General features: G+C 46.6%; 2 protein-coding genes across 2 annotated transcripts in view; one reads left to right on the top strand and one right to left on the bottom strand.

Annotated features, from left to right (window-relative positions):
- The window catches only part of ANAPC7 (anaphase promoting complex subunit 7), a 68,042-nt gene extending 64,235 nt beyond the window's left edge, over positions 1 to 3,807 (bottom strand). The window contains exons 1-2 of the mRNA XM_069755287.1: positions 3,385 to 3,807; positions 533 to 719 (exon numbers count right to left, since the gene is read on the bottom strand). Of these exons, the coding sequence (XP_069611388.1) occupies positions 533 to 719; positions 3,385 to 3,488 (291 nt within the window). The 5' untranslated portion in view covers positions 3,489 to 3,807. The remainder of the gene's footprint in view (positions 1 to 532; positions 720 to 3,384) is intronic.
- Positions 3,808 to 3,838: 31 nt separating this feature from the next.
- LOC138667042 (ubiquitin-conjugating enzyme E2 G1-like) overlaps positions 3,839 to 20,489 on the top strand; it is a 37,283-nt gene continuing 20,632 nt past the window's right edge. Inside the window, exons 1-2 of the mRNA XM_069755299.1 lie at positions 3,839 to 3,999; positions 9,957 to 10,059. Coding sequence (XP_069611400.1) covers positions 3,957 to 3,999; positions 9,957 to 10,059 — 146 coding nt within the window. The 5' untranslated portion in view covers positions 3,839 to 3,956. The remainder of the gene's footprint in view (positions 4,000 to 9,956; positions 10,060 to 20,489) is intronic.

The following is a 20,489-nucleotide window of genomic DNA, read 5'->3' as shown; positions in this document are numbered from 1 at the left end:
CCCGCGGAAACGGACATGTGGCGCGTCTTTTCAGAACGCAGCATGTTCTTACATTGCAGAAAAAAAACGCAAGGACAGCGCAGGTGACCTGCCAGTGACCTCAGGTGCAGATGTGGTCAGGATTTTACCTGCGTAAAATCCTGACCAAATCCTGAACCTGGACACACACCCTTAAAAAAGAATCTAGACAAGTTTGGCATCTACAAACTCGTAATAATTACTTGAAGAATAATAATTGCAGGTCAGTTTTAGTATTTAGTGAACATGGTAAAAAAAAAAAACAATTGTGGAATTGCACTCTTTTTGCAATTTCACCTCACTTTGAATTTTTTTCCCCATTTTCCAGTATACTGTATGGCATAACCAATGGTGTTGTTCAAAAGTACAACTCGTCCCGCAAAAAAACAGGCCTTCACATGGCCATATTGATGGGGGGAAAAAAAAAAAAAAAGTTATGGCTCTGGGGAAAAGGGGAGCAAAAAACAAAAACCCAAGGTGTTGAAGAGGTTAAGCACCACTATTGCTACGGTACCTGATTTTGGGGAGTTGTAGCAGGATTCCCGGTTGAAGGTCTGACTTTAGACGTCTTGGTTAACGATTTTTTCTGCTGTAGAGCCATGGTGTACTTGCTGACGGCATTCCTGTACTCTTTGTCATGAAAGAGAGAGTCTGCATGGTATACCAAAAGCTGGTACTTCTGCGAGGGCGAGAACATTTCCCTAAATGAAAATGAGAAAATCCATGTATGAAATAACATTACAGACATCTCCTGCTGTCACGGGTACTGATGCGAGAGAGTTCTCACATCACGCTTGCAAGTGTGACCCCAGCCTTATCCGTAATTCAGATTTTAGTAACCAACCATGACAGCACCACAGGAGGATGTCACCTCACCCCAATTGGGACAAAAGACACAGAGGTCAAACAGCCCCTCCCACATCCTCTCTCCAGTGTTATTACAAATTTTTTATCATTATTTTATGATTTATTTTTTTAAGTTGCTTAAGTTATTTTATTTGTTTTGATTTTCTTACTTAGTCCCTGTATGGAACTTTAAAGGGAACCTGTCACCCCGACATTCGCGGGTGAGGTAAGCCCACCGGCATCAGGGGCTTATCTGCAGCATTCTATAATGCTGTAGATAAGCCCCCGATGTTACCTGAAAGAGGAGAAAAAGACGTTAGATTATACTCACCCAGGGGCGGTCCAGCTGCTGGTCAGGTCAAACGGGCGTCTCCGGTCCGCTGCGGCGCCTCCCATCTTCATTACAAGACGTCCTCTTCTGATTTTCAGCCACGGCTCCGGCGCAGGCGTACTTTGTCTGCCCTGTTGAGCCCAGAGGATAGTACTGCAGTGCGCAGGCGCCGGAAAGGTCAGAGGCCCGGCGCCTGCGCACTGCAGTACTTTGTCTGCCCTCAACAGGGCAGAGCAAAGTACGCCTGCGCCGGAGCCGTGGCTGAAAATCAGAAGAGGACGTCTTGTAATGAAGATGGGAGGCGCCGTCTTTTTCTCCTCTTTCAGGTAACATCGGTCTGATTGCTGGTATAATTGTTTATACCACTCAGTGCTGCACTGACAGAAACCTCTTAGGCCATGGTCTGAAAATGGTCTAACAGGCTTTCCTATTGCTATATAGAGACCAGTTGCCACTCTTATTTATTTTCAAATAACTACCTATTTTCTTTAAGAAATAACTAGCACCTTTTCTTAGAATTCTGCAACACAGACTCCAATTTATCAAGTCGTTTATGGCAATTTTGAGGAGTAAAACTGCTTAAAATATTGCATATTTTTGGTTTAAAGCGTCTGTACCAGCTACCAAGTTAAACCATGGACAGGACAGGGTAAGGCCAAGCATACTGGACAAATTTATAGAATTTTCGCTACAGAAGCTTACTTTACAGTAGCTGAATACCAGCCTTAATGAATCAGGACCATAGTTTCTTGGCTGTTCCTCCTATGAATACATTGTCAACTATTCGGGGGCTGTCCTGACTCAGTCTGACCAATCAGTGCTGGAAGTGTCACGCACCGCTACGACGAAGGGAATAGTAACACCCACTTGTCAACAGACTGATACACTTCTAGGAGGAAGAAGGGCACAAAGCAAAGATGAACTAGAATTACTTTATCACGGAGAGGCTAATTATAACCCTGGCGAGACAACAGGATCAGGTTTAATTAAACATATCAAAAACTTGGCACTCAAAGTAATTTTGGAAAAAATGTCTTGATTTTAATTGCAATCCATAAATAAGTACAGACGTTTCGGTCTCTACTACAAAATAAAGAAAAAGGATATTTTTCAATAATCATTTCAGGTAAATCGCATGCCAATAATGTCATGTGGAAATATGTGTATACATCCCCCCAAACAATATCAACTGTTAAATAATACAATACAGAATAGATCATAAAAAAAAAAATATATGAACCTACCCGACTACACAAGTAAAGGGAAAGAAAAAAAACGGACACAGTGTCCCACAGAGTAGGTATTCTGCCTTCTATCCAGACCTTTCCGGTAGGTTCATGTGCCTTCATACGATATGTGCTGTATTTTATTCTTCTACAGATGAGATTGTATTTGGTTGTTTTTTTTCCAGAGGGTGGGAGGGTATACACATATTTCCAGATTACATTGTTGACATGTTATATATCTGATGTGGTTATTGAAAAAAAAATCCATTTTTTTTTTTTTATAGTACACGGATGGAGGACGTTTGAGACCTAAACATCTTTACATACTGATAGGGAACGTAGATTGTGAGCCCCATCGGGGACAGTGATGATAATGTGTGCAACCTGTAAAGCGCTGCGGAATATGTTGGCGCTATATAAAAATAACGATTATTATTATTTATGGGCTTTGTTCCAAAATTGCTTTTGGACCCCACCTCCTGGGCAGTGATCCAGCAGCGCCGGGATTATAATATATATATATATATATATATATATATATATATATATATATATATATATAGTCACATCATCTAAACTATGAAATAAGAAGCCGGGCTGTAAGTGGTTGCTATAGGCAACGCCTCCGGTGTGTAGTGGCGGATTCTTGTACAGCAGCGGATGGATGAAGAATCAGCACAAAATCCGACATCACACGACGCCGCTGTCTGCTCACTGGCCAATAGATTTCTCTGATCTGTCCAAGACTCAGATTTAGAAGGATCACGGTGGGGCAATCTGATGATCCCAGGGTCAAAAAGGGGGAAAAAGAAGTCATTGGTGCCCAGGCCCAGCAGCTCTGCTATGGGATAACGCCCTCACTATGGAGACACCGTGCCATCAGCCCCGTGATGACTAGATGTACTGTCGGTGACAGCTGCCGGTGCAGCGGTCAGGATCGAGGCGTCGGTCGCGGACACTCACGGGTTGTTGTTGCTCATGGTCAGCAGCAGGCTGCTCAGTAGCCGCACGTTGGAGTGCAGTCCGGCCGCAGCCATGTCCCGCACATGATCTACCACACTCATCATTCCCGGCCAGCGGCTCCCGCAGTCTCCCGAGCACGGCACGTCAGCTCCACCCAGAAGCGCCGCTCGCGTTAAATGATGGCGCACACTGACGACCCGACTGGAAACATAACATAGGTGTCCGCACTCCGCCTGCTCGTTTTACGCTGAGCGGTGACCGTCTAGGCTTCTTAAAGTCATACCGCCGCTTCCATTTCAACACTGCATTGACCACTGTAAATGGTTTATATGTCTGGTAACTCTCTACGAAGGTAAACAGCGCAGGCGCCACAGGACATCTCTCATAGGGAAAATGGTGGCTTGTGCTGCGGCCGTGCGTTCCAACCAAGGCAGAGGCGGGGCTTATGCGTTCCGGAGAAAAGACTGAATTCTATAAGGGCGGAAGTGGTGCAAGGCAAGGGGGTGAGCAGCAGGGAGAATTGTGGTGACAGGTTGTCGGAGGAGAGCGGGGAGCGGTGCAGTGGTCACAAGATGTCAGAACAGTCTGTCCTTCTGCTCAGGAAGCAGCTCGCAGGTGAAGTTCTGCTCTCATGGCGTGCCTTTGTTTTACTATTGTTCTGAAAGTGTTGTGGGCGGCTCGTGGTGGAGCTCCGGGTTTCCAACACGAGGTTTCCAGCCCGGACCGTGCACTCCTCAGTGGTGCTGTAGGACTAAGAGTCCCAAGCGTCCTGGGCTCTGCCTCCTCCATATAGTAGAGAGACTCCGGCGTACTCTACTGACAAGTGTGCTGTATAGAGGAACTGTCCTAGAGGGGTCGTAACGCTAACCGGCCCTCACATGATGAAGGGGAACAGCAGACTGCCAGGGCGGGACATATCTACAGAGGAATGTATACAGCAGGCTGCCTGGAGAGCACGTGTGTACACAGGAATGTATACAGCAGGCTGCCATCAGGGGATATATATATATACACAGGAATGTATACAGCAGGCTGCCAGGAGAGGACATGTATATACAGGAATGTATACAGCAGGCTGCCAGGAGAGGACATGTATATACAGGAATGTATACAGCAGGCTGCCAGGAGAGGACATACATATACGGGAATGTATACAGTGAGCTGCCAGGAGGGGGCATATATACACGGGAATGTATACAGCATGCTGCCAGGAGAGGACATGCATACATGGGAATGTATACAGCGGGCTGCCAGGAGAGGACATGCATACATGGGAATGTATACAGTGGGCTGCCAGGAGGGGACATATATACACAGGAATATATACAGCAGGCTGCCAGGAGGGGATATGTATACAAAGGAATGTATACAGTAGGCTGCCAGGAGGGGACATGTATACACAGGAATGTATACAGCAGTCTGCCAAGAGGGGACCTATATATACAGGAATGTATACAGTTAGCTGCGAGGAGGGGACATGTATACAACAGTCTGCTAGGAGAGGACATATACGCAGGAATGTATACAGCAGGCTGCCAGAAGAGGACATGTATATACAGGAATGTATACAGCAGGCTGCCAGGAGGGGACATGTATACAAAGGAATGTATACAGTAGGTTGCCAGGAGGGGACATGTATACAGTAGGCTGCCAGGAGGGGACATGTATACACAGGAATGTATACAGAAGGCTGCCAGGAGAGGACATATATACACGGCAATGTATACAGCAGGCTGCCAGGAGGGGGGATATGTAAACAAAGGAATGTACACAGTAGGCTACCAGGAGGGGACATGTATACAGTAGGCTGCCAGGAGGGGACATGTATACACAGGAATGTATACAGAAGGCTGCCAGGAGAGGACATATATACACGGTAATGTATACAGCAGGCTGCCAGGAGGGGGGATATGTAAACAAAGGAATGTACACAGTAGGTTACCAGGAGGGGACATGTATACACAGGAATGTATACAGCAGGCTGCCAGGAGGGGACATGTATGCACAGGAATGTAGACAGAAGGATGCCAGGAGAGGACATATATACACGGCAATGTATACAGCAGGCTGCCAGGAGGGGGGATATGTAAGCAAAGGAATGTACACAGTAGATTACCAGGAGGGGACATGTATACAGCAGGCTGCCAGGAGAGGACATATATATCCAAGGGAATGTGTATAGCAGGCTGCCAGGAGGGGACGGACATACATACACAGGAATGTATACAGCAGGCTGCCAGGAGAGGACATGTATATACAGGAATGTATACAGCAGGCTGCCAGGAGGGGACATGTATACAAAGGAATGTATACAGTAGGTTGCCAGGAGGGGACATGTATACACAGGAATGTATACAGCAGGCTGCCAGGAGGGGACATGTATGCACAGGAATGTATACAGAAGGCTGCCAGGACGGGACATATATACACGGCAATGTATACAGCAGGCTGCCAGGAGGGGGGATATGTAAACAAAGGAATGTACACAGTAGGTTACCAGGAGGGGACATGTATACAGCAGGCTGCCAGGAGAGGACATATATATCCAAGGGAATGTGTATAGCAGGCTGCCAGGAGGGGACATATATACACAGGAATGTATACAGCAGGCTGCCAGGAGGGGACATGTATACACAGGAATGTACACAGCAGGCTGCCAGGAGGGGACATGTATACACATGAATGTATATAGCAGGATATAAGGAGGGGACATATATACACAGGAATGTATACACCAGACTGCCAGGAGGGGACATGTGTATACAGCAGACTGGCAGGAGGGGACATATATATACACAAGAATATATGCAGAAGGCTGCCAGGAGGAGACATTTACACAGGAATGTGTACAGCATGCTGCCAGGAAGGGACATGTATACAGCAGACTGCCAGGAGGGGACATGTATACACAGGAATGTATACAGCAGGCTGCCAGGAGGGGACATGTATGCACAGGAATGTACACAGCAGGCTGCCAGGAGGGGACATGTATACACATGAATGTATATAGCAGGATATAAGGAGGGGACATATATACACAGGAATGTATACACCAGACTGCCAGGAGGGGACATGTGTATACAGCAGACTGGCAGGAGGGGACATATATATACACAAGAATATATGCAGAAGGCTGCCAGGAGGAGACATTTACACAGGAATGTGTACAGCATGCTGCCAGGAAGGGACATGTATACAGCAGACTGCCAGGAGGGGACATGTATACACAGGAATGTATACAGCAGGCTGCCAGGAGGGGACATGTATGCACAGGAATGTATACAGAAGGCTGCCAGGACAGGACATATATACACGGCAATGTATACAGCAGGCTGCCAGGAGGGGGATATGTAAACAAAGGAATGTACACAGTAGGTTACCAGGAGGGGACATGTATACAGCAGGCTGCCAGGAGAGGACATATATATCCAAGGGAATGTGTATAGCAGGCTGCCAGGAGGGGACAGACATACATACACAGGAATGTATACAGCAGGCTGCCAGGAGAGGACATGTATATACAGGAATGTATATACAGGAATGTATACAGCAGGCTGCCAGGAGGGGACATGTATACAAAGGAATGTATACAGTAGGCTGCCAGGAGGGGACATGTATACACAGGAATGTATACAGAAGGCTGCCAGGAGAGGACATATATACACGGCAATGTATACAGCAGGCTGCCAGGAGGGGGGATATGTAAACAAAGGAATGTACACAGTAGGTTACCAGGAGGGGACATGTATATAGTAGGCTGCCAGGAGGGGACATGTATACACAGGAATGTATACAGAAGGCTGCCAGGAGGGGACATGTATACAAAGGAATGTATTCAGTTGGTTACCAGGAGGGGACATGTATACAGTAGGCTGCCAGGAGGGGACATGTATACACAGGAATGTATACAGCAGGCTGCCAGGAGGGGACCTATATATATACAGGAATGTATACAGTTAGCTGCCAGGAGGGGACATGTATACACAGGAATGTAGACAGAAGGATGCCAGGAGAGGACATATGCACATGGGAATGTATACAGCAGGCTGCCAAGAGAGGACATATATACATGGGAATGTATACAGCAGGCTGCCAGGAGAGGACATATATACACGGCAATGTATACAGTGGGCTACCAGGAGGGGATATGTATACAAAGGAATGTATACAGTAGGTTGCCAGGAGGGGACATTTATACACAGGAATGTATACAGCAAGCTGCCAGGAGGGGACCTATATATACAGGAATGTATATAGTTAGCTGCCAGGAGGGGACATGTATACAACAGACTGCCAGGAGAGGACATATATACACGGGAATGTAACAGCAAGCTGCCAGGAGAGGACATGTATACACAGGAATGTAACAGCAGGCAGTCCAGAGGGGACACAGGAATATATACAGCAGGCTGCCAGGTGGGGACATATACACACAGGAGTATACAGCAGGCTGCCATTAGGGAACATGTACACAGGAATGTATATAGGAGGCTGCCAGGAGGGGACATATTTACACATGAATATATACAGCAGGCTGCCAGGAAGGGATATATAGACACATGAATGTATACAGCAGGCTGCCAGGAGGGGACATGTATACACAGTAATGTATACAGCAGGCTGCCAGGAGGAGCCATATATTTACAGGAATGTAACAGGCAGTCAGGTGGGGACACATATAGACATGAATGTATACAGCAGCCTGTCGGGGGGGACACATAGACAGCAATATATACAGAAGGCTGCCAGGAGGGGACATATATACACAGGAATGTATACAGCAGGCTGCCAGGAGGGGACATGTATACAGCAGGCTGTCAGGAGGGGACATGTATACACAGGAATGTACACAGCAGGCTGCCAGGAGGGGACATGTATACACATGAATGTATATAGCAGGATATAAGGAGGGGACATATATACACAGGAATGTATACACCAGACTGCCAGGAGGGGACATGTGTATACAGAAGACTGGCAGGAGGGGACATATATATACACAAGAATATATGCAGAAGGCTGCCAGGAGGAGACATTTACACAGGAATGTGTACAGCATGCTGCCAGGAAGGGACATGTATACAGCAGACTGCCAGGAGGGGAGATATATCCAAAGGTATGTATACAGCAGGCTTTCACGAGGGGACACAGGACAGGAGTATACAGCAGACTGCCAGAAGGGCAATATACACACAAATGAATATATACAGAGGACTGTCGGAAAGCGATATGGATACACGCAGGAATATATGTATAGCTGAGTACCAATGTATACCCACAGGCGTATAGAGCAGTCTGCCACGGTATAGATAAACAGAGCAATATATGGTATATAGCAGAATGCCAGGAGGTGACATATATATACCTACAAGAATATATACAATAGACTTCTAGATGACATTTTTACAGCAGACTGCCAGGTGGTGACATATATAAATGTATACACTAGAGTGCCAGGACGTGAAAATTATACATACAAGAATATATACAGTAGGTGATGTGTGTGTGTGTGTGTGTGTGTGTGTGTATATAGACGGTTATACAGCAGACTGCCAGAAGGTGACATATTTACACACAGGAGTATACAGAAGACTGCCCAGTCTTGGGGTACGTTCAGACTAGCGTTGTGCTAGTGTGCGTCAGCGCCGCGTCGGGCGACGCAGCGGCGACGCACGCGTCATGCGCCCCTATGTTTAACATGGGGGACGCATGCGTTTTTGCTTGTTGCGTTTTGCGGCAAATGCGTCTTTTTTGCCGCAAGCGTCGGACCAAGAAAACGCAACAAGTTGCATTTTTCTTGTGTCCGATTTTCGGCAAAAAACGACACACGCGTCGCAAAACGCAGCGTTTTTGCGTGCGTTTTGCCGCGTTTTTCGGTGCGTTGTGCGTCGCGTCGCTGACGCAGCGGCGCACAACGCTAGTCTGAACGTAGCCTTATTGTGTTACAGGATTCTGCATTTTTCACACCAAGCCTTGGTCAACTGAGATAGGTTTGGGATCATTGATCTGTTGGAAGGCCTAATGACGCCCAGGATTCTGCTTCCTCACAGAAGACATGCCATTTTCTCTTGGATTTCCTGATAATTGATTGAATCCATCTTGGTGTCCACACGCTGTAGGTTTCCAGTGCCAGAGGGAGCTGAGCAGCCTCAAAGCATCACTGAGCCACCACCATGCTTCACTGTAGGAAGTGTTCTTTTCAACAGATGCTTGATTCTTGAATACCGCTCATCTATAGGCAGAAATTTCTATCTTTTTTAATTGCTCAACAGAACAGAATGCCATAGGTCATCAATATTGGATTGATGGAGGTCCTACACCCATCACCCCCCACCAGTCAGCAGTTATCCACAGCTCTTATTCATGAGAATAAGTTCTGAGCTACATACGGAACCAAGCCCTTGTTTTCATGTTAACATCTGGCTACCAGCGAGCTAATAACAGCTGATCGTTTTGCTGCGCACCGGACCTGATCTGATATTGATTACCTTTAGAAAGGATAGATTATTGATCTCAATTGCCTGGACAGCATATTTTTAAGATAACAAACTAGTTTATGAATTACTTTTCAGAACTGAACAAGAACCCTGTTGAGGGATTTTCTGCTGGGCTGATAGACGACAATGATATCTACAAATGGGAGGTGCTACTTATTGGGCCACAAGACACTTTATTGTAAGTGCTCGTTCAATGTTTCTATATGTATTTTTTTTAACCCTTTTTTTTAAATTATAATACTGGTAAAATTGAATTGCATAGCCATACTCCTAATACACCTGGACCTCTAAGGCTATCTGCACACGTTGCAAAATTGCCGAAGAAATTTCCGCGGCAATTCTGCAATTCCCTGCCGTGGGAAATACGCATGCAGAATTGGCATGCATATTCCTACTAAACACTAGCGTTTTGCAAGCGTCATTAGCTTGCAGAATGCTAGCGTTTTCCAAGCGATCTGTAGCATCGCTTGGAAAACGTGATTGACACGTTGGTCACACTTGTCAAACATAGTGTTTGACAAGCGTGACCAACTTTTTACTATTGATTCTGCCTATGCAGCATCCGTAGTTAAAAGATATAATGTTAAAAATAATTAAAAAAATAAAAAATCATGATATTCTTACCTTCCAGCGTCCCCCGCAGCTTTCCCGCTCCTCGCGATGCTCCCGGCAGCACCCGCTCCCAGTAATGCCTCGGGGCAATGACCCCAGATGACATGGCGGTCTTGCGAGACCGCTACGTCATCACAGGTCATTGTTGCAAGGCATTACTGGGAACGGGAGCATCGCGAGGAGCAGGAAGGCTGCGGGGGACGCCGGAAAGTGAGAATATCCAGATTATTTTTATTTTTTTTATTTTTTTTATTTTTTTTTTTTAACAGGTATATGGTTCCCAGGGCCTGGAGGAGAGTCTCTTCTCCTCCACCCTGGGTACCAACTGCGCATGATCCGCTTACTTTCCGCATGGTGGATATAGCCCCATGCGGGAAGTAAGCGGATCAGTGCATTCCTATGTGTGCGGAATCCCCGCGATTCCGCACAAAGAATGAACATGCTGCTTTTTTTTTTTTTTTCCCGGAATGCTATTCCACCGTGGGAAAAAACGCAGCATGTGCACAAAAGATGCGGAATGCATTAAAAATGATGGGATCCTTATGTAAGCTTTTTTTTTTTTTTTTAGTTTTTTCGGTGGAAAACGGCCGAAAAAACGCTAAAAATCCTGAACGTGTGCACATAGCCTAAACAGGTTATTCCCATCTTATGAAGTGATGTTATAGCTAGAATATGCTGTTACCTTATAATAAGTGAGGCTCAACGGAGGGATTTTTAACTCTTTAGCTCGTAACATTGGTGATTGTCCAATCTGAAAGTCTTGAGGGATGGCTATCTACAGTGGCAGCAATAAGTATTTGATCCCTTGCTGATTTTGTAAGTTTGCCCACTGACAAAGACATGAACAGTCTATAATTTTAAGGGTAGGTTATTTTTAACATTGATAATTGGAATATTAAAAATAAAATCCAGAAAATCGCATTGTATAAATTATATGCATTTATTTGCATTTTGCAGTGAGAAATAAGTATTTGATCCCTCTGGCAAACAAGACTTAATTCTTGGTGGCAAAACACTTGTTGGCATGCACACCAGTCAGGCGTTTTTAGTAGTTGATGATGAGGTTTGCGCACATGTCAGAAGGACATGTGCAGATCATCTCTAAATCATTAAGATTTTGAGGCTGACCGCTTGGCACCTCGGAGCTTCAACTCCCTCCATAAGTTTTCTATGGGATTAAAGTCTGGAGACTTGCTAGGCCGCTCCATAACCTGAATGTGCTTCCTTTTGAGCCACTCCTTTGTTGCCTTGGCTTTATGTTTTGGGCCATTGTCTTGCTGGAAGACCCAGCCACGACCCATTTTTAATGTCCTGGCAGAGGGAAGGAGGTTGTCACTCAGGATTTTAGGGCACATGGCTCCATCCAGTCTTCCATTGATGCGGTGAAGTAGTCCTGTGCCCTTAGCAGAGAAATACTCCCAAAACATAATGTTTCCACCTCCATGCTTGAGAGCGGGGATGGTGTTCTTTGGGTCATATGCAGCATTTCTCCAGTCACCTTCCACAACTGCATCATCAAAGATATCTCCCCGCCCTAAAGGGGGACCCAAACAGAAGAGGTTAATTACCCTCCCCTTCATGCAACCACCAGTGTTTTTCCTGTCCCCCATGGGGCATGAAGAGACTTTCGATGGTGCTGCCGTCGCCGGCGATCCGGAGCTTTCAGTGATGGGCAGCTGAGGTCGGGGGCTCCGCTCTCCTCCTTCGGTGGCTGCTCCCGTCTCCACGTGTGCGTGTGACTCGGGACCTTTCCCGCCCCTCCTGCGCTCCCTCAGGGGGGGCAAAGCGGGGCTTTGTGCGGCTGGGGTCCTCTGTAGCTCCCCGACGTCGTCCTCCTGTGCTGCTGATTTCATGAAGTGTGCGCATCGGAGGTGATGGCCCGAACTTCCGGTTTACTTCCGGTGCGTTCCACACTGGAACGCGCGCGCTGGCAGACGCCGGGCCTTAGGAATTGGCAGCCTCGTGGGGCGTACTAATTGCGTGCCCCCCATTGGACCTGGGGGGAGGAGCACAGAACGACGCTGGGGCCTCAGTTTTCTTTAACCCCTTTGTGACATCTGACATACTATCCCGTCGAGGTGGGGTGGGCCCGTATGACCACCGACTGGATAGTACGTCATAGCGATCGGCCACGCTCACGGGGGGAGCACGGCCGATCGCGGCCGGGTGTCAGCTGCCTATCGCAGCTGACATCCGGCACAATGTGCCAGGAGCGGTCACGGCCGCTCCCGACACATTAACCCTCGGCACACCGCGATCAAACATGATCGCGGAGTGCCGGCGGTACAGGGAAGCATCGCGCAGGGAGGGGGCTCCCTGCGTGCTTCCCCGAGCCCCCCGAAGGTCTCTTACCTCCTTCCTTGCTGCAGGCCCCGGATCCATAATGGCCGCGGCATCCGGGTCCTGCAGGGAGAGAGGTGGCTTCACAGCGCCTGCTCAGAGCAGGCACTGTGAAGCCTGCAGCTGTGCATGTCAGATCGCTGATCTGACACAGTGCACAGCAAAGTGTCAGATCAGCGATCTTACACTATAACATGATGCCCCCCCCTGGGGCAATGTTATAGTGTAAAAAAAGAAAAAAAAATACCCAAAAAATATTTAGTATCGCCACGTCCGTAACGACCCCACCTATAAAACTGTCCCGCTAGTTAACACCTTCATTGAACGCAGTAAAAAAAAGGCAAAAAACCGCTTTATTATCATACCGCCAAACAAAAAGTGGAATAACATGCGATCAAAAAGACGGATATAAATAACCATGGTACCACTGAAAACGTCATCTTGTCCCGCAATAAATGAGCTGCCATACAGCATCATCAGCGAAAAAATAAAAAGTTACAGTCCTCAGAATAAAGCGATGCAAAATAATTATTTTTTCTATAAAATAGTTTTTATCGTATAAAAGCGCCAAAACATAAAAAAATGATATAAATGAGGTATTGCTGTAATCTTACTGACCCGAAGAATAAAACTGCTTTATCCATTTTACCAAACGCGGAACGGTATAAATGCCTACCCCAAAAGAAATTCATGAATAGCTGGTTTTTGGTCATTCTGCCTCACAAAAATCGGAATAAAAAGCGATCAAAAATTGTCACGTGCCCGAAAATGTTACCAATAAAAACGTCAACTCGTCCCGCAAAAAACAAGACCTCACATGACTCTGTGGACCAAAATATGGAAAAATTATAGCTCTCAAAATGTGGTAACGCAAAAAATATTTTTTGCAATAAAAAGCGTCTTTCAGTGTGTGACGGCTGCCAATCATAAAAATCCGCTAAAAACCCCGCTATAAAAGTAAATCAAACCCCCCTTCATCACCCCCTTAGTTAGGGAAAAATTAAAAAATGTATTTATTTCCATTTTCCGGTTAGGGCTAGGGTTGGGGCTTAAGTTAGGGTTAGGGTTTGGATTACATTTACGGTTGGGATTAGGGTTAGGAGTGTGTCAGGGTTAGGGGTGTGTTTAGTGTTACCGGTGAGATTAGGGTTAGGGGTGTGTTTGGATTAGGGTTTCAGTTATAATTGGGGGGGGGGTTCCACTGTTTAGGCACATCGGGGGCTCTCCAAACGCGACATGGCGTCCGATCTCAATTCCAGCTAATTCTGCGTTGAAAAAGTAAGTGCTCCTTCCCTTCCGAGCTCTCCCGTGTGCCCAAACAGGGGTTTACCCCAACATATGGGGTATTGGCGTACTCGGGACACATTGGACAACAACTTTTGGGGTCCAATTTCTCCTCTTACCCTCGGGAAAATACAAAACTGGGGGCTAAAAAATAATTTTGGGGGGAATTTTTTTTTTTTTTTTTCACGGCTCTGCGTTATAAACTGTAGTGAAACACTTGGGGGTTCAAAGTTCTCACAACACATCTAGATAAGTTCCTTGGGGGGTCTACTTTCCAAAATGGTGTCACTTGTGGGGAGTTTCCACTGTTTAGGTACATAAGGGGCTCTGCAAACGCAATGTGACGCCTGCAGACCATTCCAACTAAGTCTGCATTCCAAATGGCGCTCCTTCCCTTCCGAGCCCTCCCATGCGCCCAAACGGTGGTTCCCCCCCACATATGGGGTATCAGCGCACACACATCTAGATGAGTTCCTTAGGGGGTCTACTTTCCAAAATGGTGTCACTTGTGGGGGGTTTCAATGTTTAGGCACATCAGTGGCTCTCCAAATGCAACATGGCGTCCCATCTCAATTCCTGTCAATTTTGCATTGAAAAGTCAAATGGCACTCCTTCCCTTCCGAGCTCTCCCATGCGCCCAAACAGTGGTTTACCCCCACATATGGGGTATCGGCGTACTCAGGACAAATTGTACAACAACTTTTGGGGTCCATTTTCTCCTGTTACCCTTGGTAAAATAAAACAAATTGGAGCTGAAGTAAATTTTTTGTGAAAAAAAGTTAAATGTTCATTTTTATTTAAACATTCCAAAAATTCCTGTATAACACCTGAAGGGTTAATAAACTTCTTGAATGTGGTTTTGAGCACCTTGAGGGGTGCAGTTTTTAGAATGGTGTCACACTTGGGCATTTTCTATCATATATACCCCTCAAAATGACTTCAAATAAGATGTGGTCCCTAAAAAAAAAAAAAAAAAAATGGTGTTGTAAAAATGAGAACTTGCTGGTCAACTTTTAACCCTTATAACTCCCTAACAAAAAAAATTTTGGTTCCAAAATTGTGCTGATGTAAAGTAGACATGTGGGAAATGTTACTTTTTAAGTATTTTGTGTGACATCTCTGTGATTTAATTGCATAAAAATTCAAAGTTGGAAAATTGCGAAGTTTTCAAAATTTTCGCCAAATTTCCATTTTTTTCACAAATAAACATAGGTAATATCAAAGAAATTTTACCACTATCATGAAGTACAATATGTCACGAGAAAACAATGTCAGAATCACTGGGATCCGTTGAAGCGTTCCAGAGTTATAACCTCATAAAGGGACAGTGGTCAGAATTGTAAAAATTGGCCTGGTCATTAACGTGCAAACCACCCTTGGGGGTAAAGGGGTTAAAATCTTGGTCAAGGATGCCGCTATAAGACTCTATGTTCCCCTTTGACTGTGGACTGACATGGACGGCGACAAATCCTCCCTATCTGCAGAACCCAGCATTCCCCCTCCTACTGTAAGTAGTGGTTGATGTCCCTGCAATCCAGGTACTTGTAACATGGGTCACTTAAGGTACCGTTACACTAAACGATTTACCAACGATCATGACCAGCGATACGACCTGGCCGCGATCGTTGGTAAGTCGTTGTGTGGTCGCTGGGGAGCTGTCACACAGACAGCTCTCTCCAGCGACCAACGATCAGGGGAACGACTTCGGCATAGTTGAAACTGTCTTCAACGATGCCGAAGTCCCCGGGTAACCAGGGTAAATATCGGGTTACTAAGTGCAGGGCCGCGCTTAGTAACCCGATATTTACCCTGGTTACCATTGTAAAAGTAAAAAAAAAACACTACATACTCACGTTCCGATGTCTGTCACATCCCCCGGCGTCAGCTTCCTGCACTGTGTAAGCGCTGGCCGTAAAGCAGAGCGGTGACATCACCGCTGTGCTCTGCTTTACGGCCGGCCGGCGCTGACACAGTGCAGGGAAACTGATGGCGAGGGACGTGACAGACATCGGAATGTGAGTATGTAGTGTGTTTTGTTTTTTTTTACAGTGGTAACCAGGGTAAATATCGGGTTATTAAGCGTGGCCCTGCACTTAGTAACCCGATGTTTACCCTGGTTACAGGTGAACACATCGCTAGATCGGCGTCACACACGCCGATCTAGCGATGACAGCGGGTGATCAGCAACCAAAAAAAGGTCCTGATCATTCCCCAGCGACCAACGATCTCCCAGCAGGGGCCTGATCGTTGGTCGCTGTCACACATAAAGATATCGTTAGCGGGATCGTTGCTACGTCACAAAAAGCGTGACGTTGCAACGATATCCTTAACGATATCGTTATGTGTGAAGGTACCTGTAGTATACCATCTCTCTCTCTTATAGGGAGAAAAGGTCCCTGCCCTGAAGAAAGACAAAACAAGCCGCAAGTGTGGTATTTGCGCCTGCAGCTCCCTTCCACACATAAGGAAAATCTTTGCTAGCCGTGCTGGATGAGGTGTTAGGTACTGAGCAGCCCTCCCTCCTGGATAGCATCAAAACCCTCATGAAGCAGGAGGTCCAATCCTCTATGGCTACTTTCTCCCAGGCCACAGTACCACAGCCCCCTCCTCCTAAAAAAGGAAGGTGGCTCCTGTAGAATCTGACTCAGGCTTGGGCGAAATCCGTACCTCGGGTTCGGAGGATTTTTGGGAGAATGAGGGTTCCAATTCCACCCCTAAATCAGATAATAAGAAATATTACTTTTCTTCCGAAGACATGGAAGAACTGATTTGGTATGGTGAGGAGCACCATGGGTGTTAAGGAGGATATACTGTAGTAAAACACTACACTAGACGAGATGTTTGGGGCGCTGAAACCCAGGGATCAGAAGGGGTTCCCTATACATGAGAAGGTACAGAACCTTATCCTTCAGGAGTGGGGTCTCCCTTAGAAGGGTCTTAGTGTGCCCTCAGAACTAAAAAAAAATGTTTCCCCCTGGACGGGGATTGTTCCTAATGGGAAATTCCTAAGGTAGATGTGCAGGACTGCAGGTGTCTAGGGTAGCCAAAAAGACGGCTCTTCCTTTTGAGGGTTCTTCCCAGCTCAGGGATCCTATGGACCGGAAAATCAAGAGCTTGTTAAGGAAATCCTGGGACACCTCCACCAACCTGCTTAAAACTAACATGGCCTCGACGTGCGTCGTCGGATCTCTATTCCTCTTGCTACGCACGTTGGAAAATCACTTTACTCCAGGTACTTCTAGAGAGGAGATACTGGACTCCCCCCTTCTACAGAAGGCGATGGGGTTCCTGACTGACGCTTCGGCTGAATCCGTCTGGGTGGTGGCAAGATCTGCCGTCCTCTCCAATTCATACAGGAGAGCACTATGGCTGAAGTCTTGGGGGGGCGACCTTACTTCTAAATCTAAACTATGCACTATTCCCTTTCAAGGCCATTATGTGTTCGGCCCAGCCCTGGACAAGATCCTAGACAAAGGCTACGGACAAGAAGAAATTCCTTCCTGAACAGAAAAACAGGGCGATGGAGCTATAAGGGCAAGAACATTCTGGTGCCCCACCAACACCAAACCCCGGACAAACAACGACTCTCTCCGGTCGGGGGTGGACTCTCGTGTTTCCTCACCCAGTGGCAATCCATCTCCACAAACCAATGGGTTCCCTGTACCATACGGGACAGACTGAGGTTAGAATTCAAGAGTCCTCCCCCTCAATGTCTAAGGATTTACCTCACTGCAGTCTCTACATCTCCAAGAGTCCCTACTGTCAGATCTACAGGATCTTCAGATGGAGGCGATCTCTCTCAGGTTCCACGACTGGAGATAGGCAGGGGCCATTATTCTCGTCTGTTTGTCATAACCCGATGTTTCCTCGAGGGTTTTGTTATCATAAATCTGAAACCCTTGAATCGAGTGGTCAGCTACAGACTATTCAAAATGGAATCAGTCAGGTCAGCAATCCCTCTCCTTTGATGGAATTGGGTAATGGCTACACTGGATCTGAGGGATGCATACTATCATGTGCTGATACATCGGACCACAGAGTTCCTCAGATTTGCAGTTTCCCACGGTCATCGGGTCAGCCATTTCCAGTTCAACATCCTACCCTTCAGCATCTCGTCAGCATCGCGGGTGTTTACCAAGATCATGGCGGAGGCAGTCATCTTCAAAAGAAGCCAGGGAGTGTGCATTATCCCGTATCTGGACGACTTTCTTATAGTCGCTCCATCTATCCCTCGTCTGAACCTAGATGTGGCAAAGACTCTGGAAATCCTGAAATCCCTAGGCTGGATCCCAAATCTAGAAAAATCAGATCTTCATCCTTCCACAAGAAAAAAAGTTTCTAGGAATCCTTCTAGATTCAGAGAAGAGGACATCCTTCCTACCCAGGGACCGTCAACTCGACCTCATCCAAAAATTTCCAGATTCAGGGATCAGAGATCGCCTACCTTAAGGGATTCAATGTCCATCCCGGGATTCCTGACTGCATGTATCAAGGCGGTATCCTGGGCTCAAGCTCATACACGAGTCCTACAATCCCACGTACTTCTAAATTCAAGAAGACATCAGGGCCCACTATCCAGGAGAATCCCACTTCCCGGTCTTGTGAAATCGGCCCTATTGTGGTGGCTGGATTACCGAATTCTTCAGCAGGGGATCAACTGGGACTAGCTTCCCCTGATGATACTCTTTTCGGATGCCAGTCAGAGAGGTTGGGGTGCAGTAATAGAGGGATCTTACTTCCAGGGGTTGTGGCCCCTAAACATCAGCTCCAGCTCCTCAAATTTGAGAGAGCTCAAAGCAGTGGAGGAAGCATTAAAAGCCTCATCAACTCTGATTCAAGACCACCACGTGCGTGTCTATTCATACAACATGACCACAGTAGCCTACCTCCGTCACCAGGAGGGCACAAAATATGCCAGTCTAAAATCAATTGTGGCAAGGATTTTTTTCTTGGGCAGAAAAAAAACCTATTGTCCATATAGGCAGTACACCTGAAAGGATTAGACAATGTTCAGGCATACTTCCTCAGCAGGAAAGATGTCCATCCGGGGGAGTGGTGCCTGGACCAAGCGGTCTTCTTGTCCCTGACTTCAAAATGGGGGAATCCTGACATAGACCTATTTGCCGATGGCCAAAATGCAAAAGTAAAGACATTCTTTTCTCTTTCGAACAAGCGGAGCACAGGGGAAGATGCCTTATCCCAACCTTGGAACTTCGGCATGGCGTACGCCTTCCCGCCCATACCAATGCTGTTGAGAACACTACAAAAGATTCGAATAGATCAAGTCACTACGATCTTAGTCGCTCCTACATGGCCAGGGAGAAGCTGGTACGGCGCCTTGCTGGACATGACTCAAGAGGGTCCTTTACTCCTGCTTCAGAAGATCGACCTCCTTCACCAAGGTCCCCTTCTATATCCGGATCTAGCCAAATTGAACCTTGGTTACTGAAGCCAGGTCTCTCTGATAAAGTGCTCCAAACTCTCCAGAAAAGTAGGAAGCCAGTCACTATTACCATCTATGGCAAAGTCTGGAAGCGCTTCTCATCCTGGTGTTTTCCTTTCTCTTCCTGATCCCTTTCATCCCAGTATAGGTTAGATTTTAGACTTTATACAAAAGGGATTGGAGCTAGGACTTATCTGCACTTTCAGTGTACTGGGTGTATCAGCTCTCAGCTCCTTCTTTGATCAAGACCTAGCTGGCCACTGCTGGGTTAAACGTTTCATGACCTCTGCAACTAGAGTTCGTCCTAGGCCCCGTAGTCAGATTTTCATCCCCCCCCTTGGGATTTGAATATAGTCCTATATAGACACAAGCAGTGTCTAGGCAGGGAGAGCTCTCCCCGCCTAGACACTGCTTGTGTCGGCGCTTCCCACGGTACCTCCAGCTGCGGACTTTGTAACCCCGGACCGCGCCTCCACTGCGCCACCAATTACTGCACATATGTCTTTACTAAGGTGACGGACACGGTATGGAGGAAGTTTAATATTCCCTGCCTTCACCACATTCCCTCCGCTGGAACCCTCGAGTTTGCAGGGCCACGTAGGAGCCTACTTAAAATCCAGCCAACCTGACCCTTGACAGATGTCTCAATACTATTGCTGGACTGTACTATATCTACCAACCATTGAATAATAAGGCAGTATATCCGTCATCAGGGCTACTGCCGGACTACCCTTACCTGGCTACATATAACTTTATCCCTGTTCTTACATGACGCGTCATAAACAGTCTTTAAGGCACCATTTGTGAACAAGGCCACTGAGTGGCCGAAACATTAAACTTGTTGCCTTACTGTTTTGTCTCTGCCCTCACGTTTTCAATAAACATTTTCACTTTAGCAAATTTGAACTGGATGAGTGCAGTGTTTTGAC

Source organism: Ranitomeya imitator, chromosome 1, assembly GCF_032444005.1.
Source record: "Ranitomeya imitator isolate aRanImi1 chromosome 1, aRanImi1.pri, whole genome shotgun sequence".
NCBI lineage: Eukaryota > Metazoa > Chordata > Amphibia > Anura > Dendrobatidae > Ranitomeya > Ranitomeya imitator.
Note: the sequence above shows the minus strand (reverse complement) of the source record. Positions and strands in the feature narration are given on the sequence as shown.